This window comes from Haliotis rubra, unplaced genomic scaffold (genome assembly GCF_003918875.1).
Source record: "Haliotis rubra isolate DU_JTF1 unplaced genomic scaffold, ASM391887v1 Scf404, whole genome shotgun sequence".
In the NCBI taxonomy this organism is placed as follows: domain Eukaryota; kingdom Metazoa; phylum Mollusca; class Gastropoda; order Lepetellida; family Haliotidae; genus Haliotis; species Haliotis rubra.
Window position 1 is genome coordinate 300,560 of NW_025767085.1, and position 16,108 is coordinate 316,667.

General features: G+C 40.2%; 1 protein-coding gene across 1 annotated transcript in view; it reads left to right on the top strand.

Moving 5' to 3' along the window:
- LOC124287665 (macrophage mannose receptor 1-like) overlaps positions 1–16,108 on the top strand; it is a 76,698-nt gene that overhangs the window by 33,965 nt on the left and 26,625 nt on the right. Inside the window, exons 14-28 of the mRNA XM_046724167.1 lie at positions 794–879; positions 1,328–1,481; positions 2,334–2,342; positions 3,401–3,442; positions 4,134–4,304; positions 5,557–5,673; positions 6,743–6,856; positions 7,620–7,673; positions 8,105–8,284; positions 8,899–9,144; positions 9,637–9,794; positions 10,584–10,703; positions 11,304–11,419; positions 12,620–12,765; positions 13,342–13,547. Coding sequence (XP_046580123.1) covers positions 794–879; positions 1,328–1,481; positions 2,334–2,342; positions 3,401–3,442; positions 4,134–4,304; positions 5,557–5,673; positions 6,743–6,856; positions 7,620–7,673; positions 8,105–8,284; positions 8,899–9,144; positions 9,637–9,794; positions 10,584–10,703; positions 11,304–11,419; positions 12,620–12,765; positions 13,342–13,547 — 1,919 coding nt within the window. The remainder of the gene's footprint in view (positions 1–793; positions 880–1,327; positions 1,482–2,333; positions 2,343–3,400; positions 3,443–4,133; positions 4,305–5,556; positions 5,674–6,742; positions 6,857–7,619; positions 7,674–8,104; positions 8,285–8,898; positions 9,145–9,636; positions 9,795–10,583; positions 10,704–11,303; positions 11,420–12,619; positions 12,766–13,341; positions 13,548–16,108) is intronic.

Consider the following 16,108-nt stretch of genomic DNA (forward strand, 5'->3'; position numbering starts at 1 on the left):
GTCGGCAGAAAGCTATAATACTTCAGGGCGAGAATATAATATATTACGCTACACTACAGGTGTAGAACAAAGTTATTTCTAAAATGGACGTTTATGTGTTAAATGTTATTCACATAGATATTAAGGGGGTGTGCTCACATAGATATAATCTATAAGAAAATGTTACATATATATGGCGGAAATACTCACACACACATATATATACACGCACGCACGCATGCACGTACGCACGCACGCACACACACATAGGGTGATATACACAGATATACAGCGGATATATAGCGGGATATATTAACTCGCACTCACACAGATATACAGCGGATGTATAGCGGGATATATTCACTCGCACTCACACAGATATACAGCGGATGTACAGCGGGATATATTCACTCGCACACGCACAAATGTGTGGATATTTTCCAAATATATATTGGGGGACTTATTCACAAATAGTGAGGGTAAAATAAATATGCATCGGGGAAACTCAAATGGATATGTAGGGGAGGTGTTGACATAAGGAAATAGATACTCTGATCGATACACAAGGAGAAATGCTCACATAGATGTATAGAGACAGGATGTAGACACCTAAACAATACCTGGATGAAAGGATGCTGCTGCATATGGGGGGACATATTCACCAAAACATATAGTAGGGTTGGGGAAATGTTAAAATAAATATCCTCCGGGAAACATTCTACAGGGGGAATACTGACATGAATATGAAGGTCTTGAAGTTCGATTGTGTAAGATCTGTATCACTTTCTGGAACGTATTCCTGGCATGTTCCAAGGTCACGTTTCGGGTGCGGACTACTGGATTGGTCTTCAGGATAGAACCAAAGAAGGTGGCTGGGCATGGATTGATGGTAAAACACCAGTGAGTACCAGCAGTTTCTTACTAAGTTCTGCAAAGGCATTCAAAGTTGGACGAACATGAATACGTGACGTTTTTGTGGATAACAACTTCTTTTTATTCTTTATAAGACGTTTCAGAGCTAATTCTTGCTCCTTCGTCAGGTAAAATGGGGGTATATTCTCATAGACATGTAAAGGGGTGGAGAATATTTTGATAAATATGAAGCGGGAAATATTTGCATGGATATAAGGGGGGAGCAAGAGCTTTGAAACGTCGTATGAAGAATAAAAAGAAAGCGCTATCCATAAAAACGTTTCACGTATTCTGTTTGATCCTAACCCAACATTTAATGGGAAGATTAGGTCTCAGTCTGAGGGGCTCGACACATGACTTGCGAGGGGTTGATTGATGCTTTTATGCAGCAAAAATACAAGGAATAGTGTTACACCTCTAAGTCCTTACGCTTCAGTTTACCTACACACACTGGAACACGAATGAACCTAACAACCTTGGCAACGAGAATTGTGCTGCCATTCTTGGTAACTGGGCAAAGGACCAGAACGGCAAGTGGAATGACTATTCCTGCAGCAAGAAGTATAGCTTCATCTGCCAGAAGGCTGCTAGTAAGTAATCACTCCGATCTCTTCCTTACTGCAACTACAAGGGGTTCCAGAACTTTCCGTTGCTAGGTTACATTTGCGCCAACTGTTCTCCGTTCACTGTGTTAAGTGACTCTACTGGAAATATAAAGATTACGTTTTTGTGAAGGTTATATCACAATCTGCTGCTATATTGTGTATACTCATAGCTTGATCCAAGTACAAAAAGTACTTAATTTACATACATTGCTACATACGCACCTGCATCCATCCACCCGTCCATCCATCCATACACACACACACACACACACACACACACAAACCTACATACACACACACATGTACATACATACAGACGTACAGACGAACAGACGTACGTACGTACATACATACATACAGACGTACATACAGACGTACATACAGACGTACGTACGTACATACATACATACATACGTATAGCACCTGAGGATACGGGTTATAATTTGCCTATAGCAACCTATGCTTGTCGCGAAAGACGACTCACGGAATTGGGCGGTTGACTTGGTCGATGCATCTCATCGTATCCGAAACGCTCAGATCGGTGCTCATGATGTCAATCACTGGAATGCCTACACTGGATTGTTTACAGAGACTCTCCATTTAGAATACTGCTGAGTGGGGCTTGAACATCAAACAAACAACTCGTAGGTAAACACATGAACACATGCGTTATTTCACGCGTACAGAAGGCTCTCAACCTCATGTTTCTGTACACACAGTGAGCGCCTACTTGTTTAACTTCGTCCAAGATGAACATATTTCTGTTCTTGTACGTGGCATGGTGTGAGTATGGAGTTGAAACTGCAACGGTGACGAAAACTTCTTTTATAATTTCAGCAAGCACTGGTGAGGTTATCATACTCGTCTTGGTCTTGCTGTTTAATGATCTCTGCATGTAGACTCTCCTCGATGTAATAGAGAAGACATTCTGACTCTCACAGTTATCTCGCCATCCTGGCACCTTAGAAACTTCTTCAGTTCAGACCTTTTTGTCAGAACTCCTCTGTTCTCTATTTGTTCTAGAGATGGCATGTCCTATAACACTGAACAAAAGAGCTTTCATTTCAAACCATCCGACAACTCCAAACATAGAATCATGTTACTTCCAAATAAATTATACCAAACAGATGAAGTAATGGTCTCTGACAAAATGTAATATCCAAACCAGTCTAAAATACAACTTGAAATCAAAGGCAATTATCAGTCGTTAATTTATTGATAGGATACTATATTTGTGACGTTTGGCAATTTTAGACAAAGATGTCAATGCGTAAACGGAAAATTTGGGGGAAAAGTTGAAATGTTGAACTTTTGTCTCTTTGTTTTAAACCTTTACTGTTTTGTCTCTGTTTCTGACTATCAAAAGTGCTCCTTGTCTAGAATTATTTATGACCTACCATTTCTAAATGTATTTTAAGTCATCATAGTATAGTACTTTCACTACTGACAGCCATGTATGTGGGTATGCCGAGTTACATTGTTAATTCCATATTAATCTATATACATTATCAAGTCATGTCATATAACATCATGTCTATAGCAGCCTATGGTCGTGTTAAGGGTACATACCTCACCAAAGTGGTCACCCATGGTGCCTGAAATGATTGTGTGTCATACTAACGGTGGGGATTGTTGATCATACTATCACTCACTGGATTGTGTAGTCCAGACTGTATTTACATACAACCGCTGCCATGGAGCGAGAATAATGCTGAATGCGACTTAAACAAGTAAATGTGTCTTTTATGAAATGTAAAGTTTTGTGTCTATTGAAAGCTAAATGGTAGTACTATCTCTTGTTCGTATAACTTAAGCCAAGGGTGTTTAAAAGTATCACTGAGGAAAATGGCATTCCCCTGCATTTAGGAGATAGTTTAAAATGTATTCATAACATTTACTTACAGTAAATGATCCCAATCGGTCCACTCCGGCACCAACGCCTAAACGTGAGTATGGATGACACACTTCCAAAGAAGTTTCAGAACATAATATTTTTGATATGATACAGATAATCCATATTGTCACGAAAAATGGGTGTTTTAACATTTGTTTTGAGCAGTATATACCAAAACAGTGATGATCAAACAATCGTTTCTCTTCATGTGGGGGTGGTGGTAAAAGCTTTTTGAGGTCATTACTGATGCTGGTGTTACGTCATACGTGTAGTGTACAAAGAGGCATTGGTCTCCGCTGCAAACATCCTCTTTCTACAGTTACAAGCCTGTTTAAAACATGATTGTTATCCACATGTCCACATACTCGAGCATATTTTCACTACTCTTGTGAAGACCCGGGTAGGGAGTGATCTTCGCCCAACCGTGCGGCTAAGGGGGTCACGGTGTTGGACGTTGAGGAGGCATGATCCTAGTTTAGAAGATCAGTCACTGGATTATCTGGTCCCACTTTAGAAGATCAGTCATTGGATTGTCTTGTCCAGAATCAATTATTTACACGCCAGAATGCACGATATTGCTGAGTGTGGTGTTAAAAAAAGTTGTAAAAGCAGTAAAAAAATTATCATTAAACTCCTCGTATTGGTAATGAATATCGACAATGATTTTTAAAAATATGTGTTTTCCCTCAGACAAAAGTACTAGTATATGTGCTCGTTTTCAAGAGTGAAAACTTTATTTTTAGCGGTATTCAGCAAGAAGTGCGGTGCATACTGGGAAGAGTCCTCGGTCTCTGACTATTGTTATCAGTTCAACACCCAACTGCTGTCGTGGATGGACGCCCGAGATATGTGCATGCATCGTGGTGGTCAGCTAGCAAGCATCACCAGCATAACGGAACAATTCTACATAGCAGGTGATCATAGGGAGTAGCCGAGATGCTGAAGTGTTTTGGTTGACCTGACAATTCTGAGTTCGGGTCCCCAAATGTGTACAATGGGTACAGCTACCATCTATGTTTTCGTTAGTATGGCGTGGTTCATTTTCCAGCAATATTCCAAACCATATGAAAGAGCAAGTCTACACAGCTCTAATAACAGGGAGTGGCCACGCATATAGGTAATTGAAGAGACAGAACTTGTGAACCGCGTCAATTCCCAAATGTGTACAATGTGTATAGCTCAGATTCACTGTTCTCCTTAGTCTTTGAAAATTGCTGGAAAATTGCCCACTAAAGAGTTGATTCCATTTTCGTTATTCCTCTCTCTATTGGTTTTGATTTTTGCTAATTATACATGGTTGATATAATTACTATTGAGTTAGTGAACTCAGCCTCTGTCCTTATGATATCGTATTGAACTCTCTTGAGATTGGTCTCCTACCCTGCTGAAATATGATGATGATGATGGTGATGATGATTGTATGGGTGTCCTCTGTGACATAACCATTCAAGCACCTTTGTGTTGGGCAATATATTCAAGAACAAGGACCAGCTGTATAAATGAGATCCGAGGACCACCAAGCATGTACCGTGTGGCAACAGTAATCTGGGATGTCGCATATTCTGCATTGCAACTACGAGGATGACCTGTTGAGATTGGTCGCATGAACCTCGTACAATGTATCCCAGCTATCAACTACGATGAATAGCTATGGAACCCTAGAAGGGACATTGTAGCTGTGTCTCATAAATCCCCTTTGCTTGAATGAAAACATAGTATTCAAAGCGCGACAATGCAATGCATGGCCGATATGTCCCTTCGTCGCAATTTGGTTATATTTTGTCACTTTTTGCTTCTTTTTGTAATGGCGACATTGTGCTTATGTCCCTTCTAGTATTCCATACAGAGCAGCGTGGCTTAAAATTAACTGTATGTTTATGCACGGTCGTATTTGTGCAATATTTGAGCTTCGAAATATTGCAAAATCTCTCAAGCCCACGTCGTTATCAACTCTAGTAAATTCCCTTTTTCCCTTTCATTTTTCTTTCCGTTCACCTTTTACGCTTCTTTGTAATGGCTGTTTTCCCCTCCTTTTCACTCATTGTCACTTTGAAGTGACATCTAATCCACAATAACAGTGTAATTTATAGACTGGCCACAATGCACACATTACCCTTGGACAATAGTCATTGGGAATCCTGTTTACTGATATTGGACGAATTGCAGGTCGCATCAAACGCATGTCCATAATAGGACTGTGGATCGGCGCTAACGACCGTGACAGCGAAGGAGGTTGGAACTGGGATGATGGAGCCCCTTTCGCCTACATGAACTGGGTGCCAGGTCAGTCCGTTGTTTAGTCAACAGCTGGAGGGACCACTTCAAAAGTATGATATCGGATAAAAGGTTTAATTCTTTAAGTTTAGGGTATGTGGGATGGGGGCAACTTGGATTGGGTGTAAGTTCCTTTAAGCGTTGTATCCGGCAAATTCATCTTATCTGATTTCTATTTTGTTTATAGAAAGTAAACATTCTAATAATACATTGATCATATAACAACAACCCTACATTTATGAATTTATTGTTCAAAGGTGTCATTGAATATATACAGTCTTGTCATGAGGTAGGATTTTGCCGGTCCTCATAGTTCAGGAAGTCATTGAAGATTGCTTGACAACGGTACAAGAATCTGTATCGAAACGTCGCACTAACGAAATAAAGAAGTTGATATCCATAAAGTTTGTCTATATTATACAGTCCAACTCCTAAAATACCACTCAAATTATTATTGTTATTATAGGCTACTTATATAATTCACATATCCAGGCAACTAGTGCTTGCTCAATGCGCTGATATTTGTTCCCTCGATCATTGGATGTCAATCTCAATGGCACATCGTATTATCAATCTCAACTCCCTGGGGAGTATACAGCTCTTGCAGCCACTGGGCGCACCGAGATATTGTGGCTTTCTCATCCTAACGAGGTACCCATTCACAGCTGGGTGGACTGAAGATTGAAGATTTCATCTATAAACATCCGACAATTGTTGAATAAACTTCTGACTTGCTAACAGTTATGACTTAAACACCAGAATGAGTTGCAAAACAGGCCACTGAATTTGGGAATTCACTTTTTCTGAAATAGATTTGTTTTAGGGTTGGGATGGGATGTGTCTCAAAACTTGAGCTTTCTATCCCACATGGAACTATTAAACTGGAGCCTTACTGTGCTTCATATACGGCTAATAAAATTCTAATGATGGACATTTACAAAACGTTTACAAAGACATACGTGTATATATTGGACACATATATGGGTCTTTAGTCCTCTTTATAAAATGAACACAGGCAGTAGGTTTTGAGTATTCAAGTTTACATTTTCACAACATTCCCAAACATCATTGTTTACAGGCGAGCCTAATGATTACGGCAACAGCGAAGACTGTGGATTCGTGGTTGTCTCCAATGCCAGATGGAACGACTATGACTGTCAAAGAAGAAATGGCTACATTTGTAAGAAATTAGGTACGTACTTCCTATTGATGCTCAGATCACCAATGGCATGACAATACATTTATTACAGACTATATCCCGATCACACACTGTGACACTTTCAGGGACATCCGATTCTTGTCCACGTAGAGGTGCAGGAAAGAGTGGGTTTGACATCTGATACTTTTACATGTTGGATTGCACTAAATAGTAGGCGTGGCATCCGATACTTGTCAATGTAGTACTTGAAGTAAGAGTAGGTCTGGCATCTGAAACTTGCCAATGCAGTACTGGAAGTAAGAGTAGGTCTGGCATCTGATGCTTGTCAATGTAAAATTATCAGAAAGATGTGATCTGGCATCCGATCTGTGTCCATTTATAAATGCCACAAAGAGTAGTCCTGGCATCCTATGCTTATATATATATCATACAATTGCCAGAAAGGTAAGGTTTGGCATACGGTGCATGTCTATGTTCAATTTGCATGGTAGAGCAGGTCTGGGATCCGATACTGGTTCATGCAGAATTGAAAGAAATCTAATGGCATCTAATGCTTGTCAATGAAGAATCGAAAACAGCCGGTTCCCAATATGGGTACAATAGGTGAAGCCCATTTCTGGTGTCCCCCACTGTGATGTTGCTGGAATATTGCTAAACGCGGTGTAAAGCAAAACTCACTCACTAACTCACACAAAACTCACTCACTAACTCACACCTGCGAAATGGAGTTCAACGTTTAAGCAATATGCTAACATCCGTATAGAACAGTGCCTATAATGTTGCATTTGTGTTTCAGGAAATGTTCAGGCCACCACTGTACAGCCTACGACCTCACCGATGACTCTGCCAGGTAGGGATCAATGGGAAATCGTTCCCATATCGACACAAGCATCACCCGATGAACACACCGGTGATGTAAAGTTGTTGTGTTTTTGTTACAACTGAGTTTCCATCTGATTATTCATCATGGTGTTGCAGCATCCCAGAAATGCTCCCCCTTTGACTCCCACACAGATCCAGCACAACACGTTCATTTATAAGATTTCAAAGAGCATCATCCGACTCAAAGGGATGGTTTATAAGGGTTGCAACATGCATCACCTCAGAAAGGCTATTCATTTATGTATGTTTTATGTCGAACAACAGAGAGTGTCCGTGGTTGTGGAAAGGGTTTTGTTGCTTGTTCAGCCATTATTCATTCAAACATGTAAACAAATATTTCAGCAGCCTACCTCATATTAATATCCCCTGAATGTTGCAATACTAGTCTCTCCTCCTTAGCTGGCAAGTATTACGGGTGTCAGCCGGGGTGGAAGCCCTACCTCAACTCGTGTTACCTTGTGGTCAAGGCGGAAGTGACGTGGCAGGCATCACGGACCGCCTGTCGAGCAGCTGGAGGAGATTTGACCAGTGTAGCAAGTAAAACAGAAAACCAGTTCATCAACAGCCAGATTCAGAAAGGTAACACTTTCGGACCAACTAAGCATGCCGTTTCTTCCTGATCACGATTCTCGTCAGTATCGAATCCATTTACTTTCTCAACGACTTTAACGTGATTCTCTAATGCAACAAAAACATAACCATCATTATGACAATCTTCAGTAGCATGTTTGTGTTGCTATTAGTAACCAGCAGATAATGTTTGTTTTGTTAAGGTCAGGAATTCAAAAAATATCAATAAGAGCGAAATCGTGATGGATGTCACCAAGTTATTTCTTTAATGTTCAGCCAACATATAATGATAAACGCTCTTTGAGTAATCGCATGTTAATATGTGAATAAGATATAAGACTGTACCTTGTCGGTATCAGTATTGTGTGTTCCCACGTAGTCTGCTACATCTCCCCGTTACTCCTTCCCTCCATCCACCGCTGCTTCGGCTATACAACCCTAGAGCCCTTTCCAACAGGCTAAAGCATGACTGAATGTTACATTCTAAGTAAGGATAATTCTGCATGTGTGTGCAAACATGTCTTGCAGCCCTCGTTGAAAGTATATCACATGAACGCGAATGCGCATGGTTACTTATAATCATACGAGAGATATGAAACATTGAAGCCATGTTGTGCCCCCAGAGAAATGCGTGAATGCGTATTCCAACAACACCAAGTGCGAGGTATGGGCTGAGAGTGGGGAGTGTCAGAAAAATCCAATATGGATGGCGGCCAACTGCAAAGACGCATGCGCACTGTGTGAGTTTGTGTGCGCTGATCGACACACTCTTGCTGAGTGCGCAGCATGGGCGGACATGGGCGAGTGCAGGAAGAACCCTGACTGGATGCACGTGCACTGCGCATTGTCGTGTGGCCGCTGTGACCTGGGTGAGTGGCGGAAGTCGTCTTCGCGAAGTGCATGCTGGGTGTTGGCCATACAAAAGTAAGACTATTTCGGTAATGCGTTCTCCAAACGTACTATTTCTTACATATATGTTGAATTAATATTATTGACTTAAAACCCATACAAGGAACCAGGTATGTGTAGTTTCTCTCCAAAGCCCTTCCCGCCTCGCTTAAAGTCCGCTTGTACCACACTTACCTCCCTTTATATATAAGTATCCTCACGTGTCACACCGTTGTCTCCCCTTAGCGAAAACAGTGTTCATAGTGTGAATTCACGTTAAAGATAATAGTCCATGTTCTTCGAACCTCTTAAGGCTGCATTCGGATAAAGGTGTCATAAGTACGTGTCGTACACGGATATATTATATATGCGCTGTCTAAAATACTGTTCATCAGTGGAATATGTCTGTTTCTAAACAGACATAATTCACGATGAAGATTATATGCCGATGAATGGTTTGGGTTTTGTTCTAGGTTTCAATGATGGAGTGTGGATTGGGTTCAACGCCCTCAAGAACGCAAACTCTTTTGTATGGACCAACGGTGACCCAAACAAATACACCAACTGGGCCCGGAACGAGCCCAACAATTACCAGGGACATCAAGAAAACTGTGTTCTCCTGTATAGTAATGTGAGTGTTCTCGCACCATGCAATGGCAAACAACTCGCTGCGTCTTCATGGAATCAGTTTGTGAATGGTTTAGTTACTCTGCAGCCAGCCATTTTAAAATTTTGCCAGTAAATATTCGATGCCAATACTTATATACTGAAAATGAGTGAGTGAGTGAGTTTAGTTTTACACCCCTTTTAGCAATATTCCCACAATATCAAGTACACCGCAAATGTGCTTCACACATTGTGCCAATGTGGGGAATCGAACCCGGGTCTTCGGTGTGACGAACGAACGCCTTAACCACTAGGCTACCCCACCGCCCAATGATCCACTCCATCTTGAAACAATGCAATCAGCCAAACGAGTATATGGGTGGCATTCGCATTTTTTCACTGAAGTAAAATCATTTTGGAAATGTCCAGTTGTTGAACAATCTTAAATTAAATATTTGGAAAAAGCCCCGTGACTCCCTTCATTTTGAGACACTGCAGTAATTTAATCTGTTATCGACTTACACTGGGTGTTTTGAGTATATTTGTTTCCCTTCCTGTATGACAAACCAGCAGAGCTGTTATTCTATATGTTTGATCTGTTTAGTTGATCTTCCTGTAACATATATGTACCACGACTTCATCACCTCGAAAGTTTATGTTGCATGCTTTGATGCATGACCTTGAGGATGCTGTTAACTGACGTTAAAATGCCTCAAGGGACAGGCAGGTATTGTCACGTATGCGCTCGCAATATTCTAATAGTTTCAATTGCCAAACAACTAGCCTAATAAGATTATCTGTTGATTGGATACAGGGTGCTCAGTGGAACGACGATGCCTGTGACGCGAACCATGGCTATGTGTGTAAAGCTCCGAAACAGGTGACGGCCGTCACCCAGCAGTCGCCATTTACTGTGGGCTGTACAAATGTCAAGGTTAGCGTCACTTTGATCCTAAACATACCATACTGTTGAGTAATTACTAGGGCTGCGCAATATAACCGGTTTACCGGTATTTACTTGTTCAGACATGAAAACGATACGTATTGCGATACGCTGACATGCATTCGGAAAACTTCGTAACACTCGGGAATCTTCGGATATTTCCGTTTTTTTAATTGTTCTTTTCCCTGTTTCATTACTGCCAAATGTTACTTACATATTTATTTTGTCATGTTTAAAAGATTTTATAAAAGGTTAATCAATCATAGTGATTTTGTTGTGTTTTTGCTTTATAATCAAGCATTAACTCAATTATAAGTAGTTTTTGTTTTTTTAAATAATCCTTGCAATATATTGCAATACATATCGGAATATATGCTTCCGCATCGCAATATATCGCAATATGAAAATTCTCTGCAATACCCACCCCTAGTAATAACCTTCTAGCCAGCTACCAGTCCAGATGACAGTAAGTTAAAGGCAAGAACTTATGACAATCTTATTCGTCTTGAAACTGACGCACGAGTCAATATATACGTATACTTAACACCAGATCAACTATTCCTAAATATATATGAATTAGAACCCTTTCAGAACAGCGAGGGATATCAGCACTACTGCTACCAGTTCAACAATGTCCCGTTAGCGTGGCAAGCAGCAGAGAACATGTGCAAAACACGTGGAGGTCATCTAGCAACAATCAACTCCTAGTGAGTTACATCACTCGCACGTAAACGTACAGTTACAATGTGTTCAAAGGTTGTCTTCTCCAACAGCAAACAACGGCTTTCGTTACGCAATAGTGCTTCTCACATCAGAAGGAAATTATGACAGCTGGAATTCGATTTAGAATTAGATTAATATAAATTGTGACGTAGGGTCTTTTGGAATAAGGGACTCTTTTCTAACTGATGAGTTGGCTGTAATGAGTCTACACACGGCGGTCGTGTCCTACACAATCCAAGCCTTCAGTCTACTGTAACAGCTTCTAAATGTAACACGCATGATGCAAGTGGCTAGTGTTGTTCCACTGGCAAGCCTTGTTGTAATTGTCTCCTGTTACAACTCCAAATTTAAACAATTCAACAAGGTGATCTTTATTTCTAGCTGTCTTGTTTTGGTCTAATATCAAATAGCCACTATCATCTATGTTATATATAGTATACAGTCCCCGTGTTCTATGTACAGATATCCACAATGTTGTATGTTCTAGTATAAAACATCAGCCATGTTCTAGTAACTTATAGCCATCATGTTCTTATTTTCTAATACCCTACTTGAAGATATATTATAGTGGATATATAATCAAATTACAGAGAAAAGAGTCCTATTTATCCGACGAAACAGTGAATGAGAGAGTGAGTGAGTATGGTTTTACGCCGCTTTTAACAATATTCCAGCAATATCACGGCGGGGGACACCAGAAATGGGCTTCACACATTGCGCCCATGTGGGGATTCGAACCCGGGACTTGCGAACGCTTTAACCACTAGGCTACCCCACCGCCCCAGTGAATGAATGAAGGAATTTAGTTTTACGCCGCGACGAAATACAGTCTATTGAATGATTGATTGATCGATTAATTGATTGACTGATTGATTTTAACGCCATACTCAGCAATATTCCATCTATATGGCAGCGGTATGTAAATAATCGAGTCTGGACTAGACAATCCAGTGATCAACATTAAGATCATCGATTTACGCAATTGGGATTATAGTCCAGTGAGTTGGAAACACAAACTTGATTAAAAAATAATGACAAAACATGAATGGGGCACTGAAAATCAGCGATGACACCAGGTGTTTACCAACAAGAATTAGCATGGCCTACTCTGACAGTAACACCAACAGCTATGACTCTGCATAACACACGTGTAACGTATAACATGGGGATTCTGATTTGTTCAGTGACGTCCAGTCATTCGTTGCGTCCTTGCTGACCACCCGTGATGACGTGTACTGGATCGGCCTCACCGACGTCCCCCAGCCCGGCAACTACAGCTGGACCACTGGGGACAAACTGCTAAACACGCCATGGGACAAGAGTCATAACGGTGGGTTATGCTGGTGTTAATTTTTGTTTTTGTTTTGTTTTTTCTCGCTGTTTAGCATCGCACTCAGCAATACTCCAGCGCAGTCAATATCTCCAATCTGGACCAAACAATCAAGTGATCGATATTGTTAGATTGTATCCACGCAGTTTGAAGAAGAGATAATAGTATAGAGATATGATAGACATTGTACGAATACATATATCTCACCGAGGCAAGACAAACCAGTAATTGATAGTATACATATATATATTATTATATATAACATGCCAACGTCAGAAAACACCAATACTTTATTATTCAAGGACACAATTTCATTTGCTGTAGACCAAAAGTAAAATAACGGAGAAAAAAATGTGAATAAAGTCAGTGATGACACCTGGTTCCAGTAAAGGGTAAGCCTGTTCTGCCCTCCCTGTAGCACCTGTCACTCACTTATGTAAATATTTGTACATTTAAAATAAGATTATACATATTACCGCAATTATGTAATATGAACATGTCCCTGGTTAAACACACAAAATCATGTTCGATGTGTGGGAATACTTTAAACTAATCGGGTCATTAATGCTGAACCAGGTTCTGAAAGATCAACGTGTGTGGCCATGAGGACCACTCAGCCAACTGGCCTATGGCAGAACCTGAAGTGCGACATCATCAAACCCTACATCTGTCAGCTCCCACGGCAGGGGTTCACCCCACCGCCGACAACCCTTGCCCCCACGACCTCTGTCCCGCTCCCGTGCGCTTCAGGATGGAGTGGGTTTCAGTCCTACTGCTACAAGGTAATTGATAGACTAATGCTTAGTCTCTGAATAAATATAATTTTGATAGTAACAAACAAGCCCATTTAAATTGAAAAGGAGCCCCAGGGAGACCAGAAATTCAGAACCTGAGGAAATCTAGACTTGCTTTATTTAGGTCTTTACCACTGCAGAGAGAGCTTGGCAGTGGGGAAAATAATGTGGTTCAGGGACTGTGAGACATACTAGGTAATTGATTGCGCTCGGTCTCCCAGCCGGAAACCCATATGTACAAGAAATATATACTACTCAATATTTCCTAGGGACAAAAATAGTCATCTTCAGTCAAAGGTGTTGGTGGCCTCTTAGCAATGGTTGAGTCTTACAAAATGAAGGAAAACTTGACTTGGATGTATTCCTCTATATTCGTACAATGCAACGTTTCAGTACACGTGTTTGTACATTAATTTTATCAATTGAGTGATCGACAACTAGGGAACAATTATGTAATTTAGATTAAATATTCACAGATTAAGGAACACACTTACAAGGTCAACGAAGTGATGAAACCTTTACCCACTGTAAAGTGGGGCTAGGATACAGATTCGGGTTCTCTGTGTCCATCCTTCTGTCCTAATGATTTTTCTAGAACCACACCTGACACAAAGATGACATTTTTAGGGGGACAGAGGAACAAATGGATGACCTAAAGGACAAATATGTTGATCCAATGAAAGAGTCAACTTTATTTATGCCCTTGTTCCTTTAAACATGATGCAAAGTGTTTACCGCCTCCTTACTTACAACAACAGATGGCATTTTGAATACTTTAGGATTAGTGATGAATGTTTTTGTAATACATAGTTAATGTCTTTGTGAAGGTTGAAAAACAGCCATTAAAAATACTTCACATTGTTTCCGCCTTTCTTTAATATTTTATTCGTTTGTTCAGATGAGAGTAGGGATCTTTTCAAGAATGTGAAACATATGCACGTTTCAGTTAAGTCCTTAACAGATGCATTTGACATCATATAATTTCAAAGTTTATGTGTTTGGATTTTCAAGGCAACACAATCAATGAAGATTTGGGTGTTTCCACAACTAGTTAGGATATGTGCTTATAGTTATAACGTTTTTCGCTTACAACGGCAGTTGTTACTCGTTTCAAGTATGGGGACGGCACTGATGATTCTGTTACCTTGTTAGTTCTGGTCCTGCCTCTATATGTATCTGTGGCCTACTCTGTCACGGACTACAGCAAAGATTGTAATCAAACCACCACAGCGGTATAAGAGCATATATTACATATATCAACATATCTACTACACCAAGTGATTACGGCAGACATTGTCATCAAACCACCACAGCGGTATAAGAGCATATATTACATATATCAACATATCTACTACACCAAGTGATTACGGCAGACATTGTCATCAAACCACCACAGCGGTATAAGAGCATATATTACATATATCAACATATCTACTACACCAAGTGATTACGGCAGACATTGTCATCAAACCACCACAGCGGTATAAGAGCATAAATTACATATATCAACATATCTACTACACCAAGTGATTACGGCAGACATTGTCATCAAACCACCACAGCGGTATAAGAGCATAAATTACATATATCAACATATCTACTACACCAAGTGATTACGGCAGACATTGTCATCAAACCACTACACAGCGGTATAAGAGCATATATTACATATATCAACATATCTACTACACCAAGTGATTACGGCAGACATTGTCATCAAACCACCACAGCGGTATAAGAGCATATATTACATATATCAACATATCTACTACACCAAGTGATTACGGCAGACATTGTCATCAAACCACCACAGCGGTATAAGAGCATATATATTACATATATCAACATATCTACTACACCAAGTGATTACGGCAGACATTGTCATCAAACCACCACAGCGGTATAAGAGCATATATTACATATATCAACATATCTACTACACCAAGTGATTACGGCAGACATTGTCATCAAACCACCACAGCGGTATAAGAGCATATATTACATATATCAACATATCTACTACACCAAGTGATTACGGCAGACATTGTCATCAAACCACCACAGCGGGTATAAGAGCATATATTACATATATCAACATATCTACTACACCAAGTGATTACGGCAGACATTGTCATCAAACCACCACAGCGGTATAAGAGCATATATTACATATATCAACATATCTACTACACCAAGTATGATATATCAACATATCGGCAGACATTGTCATCAAACCACCACAGCGGTATAAGAGCATATATTACATATATCAACATATCTACTACACCAAGTATTACGGCAGACATTGTCATCAAACCACCACCAGGCATATATTATTATCAACATATCTACTACACCAAGTGATTACGGCAGACATTGTCATCAAACCACCACAGCGGTATAAGAGCATACTACACCAAGTGATTACATATCATCAACATATCTACTACACCAAGTGATTACGGCAGACATTGTCATCAAACCACCACAGCGGTATAAGAGCATATATTACATATATCAACATATCTACTACACCAAGTAATTACGGC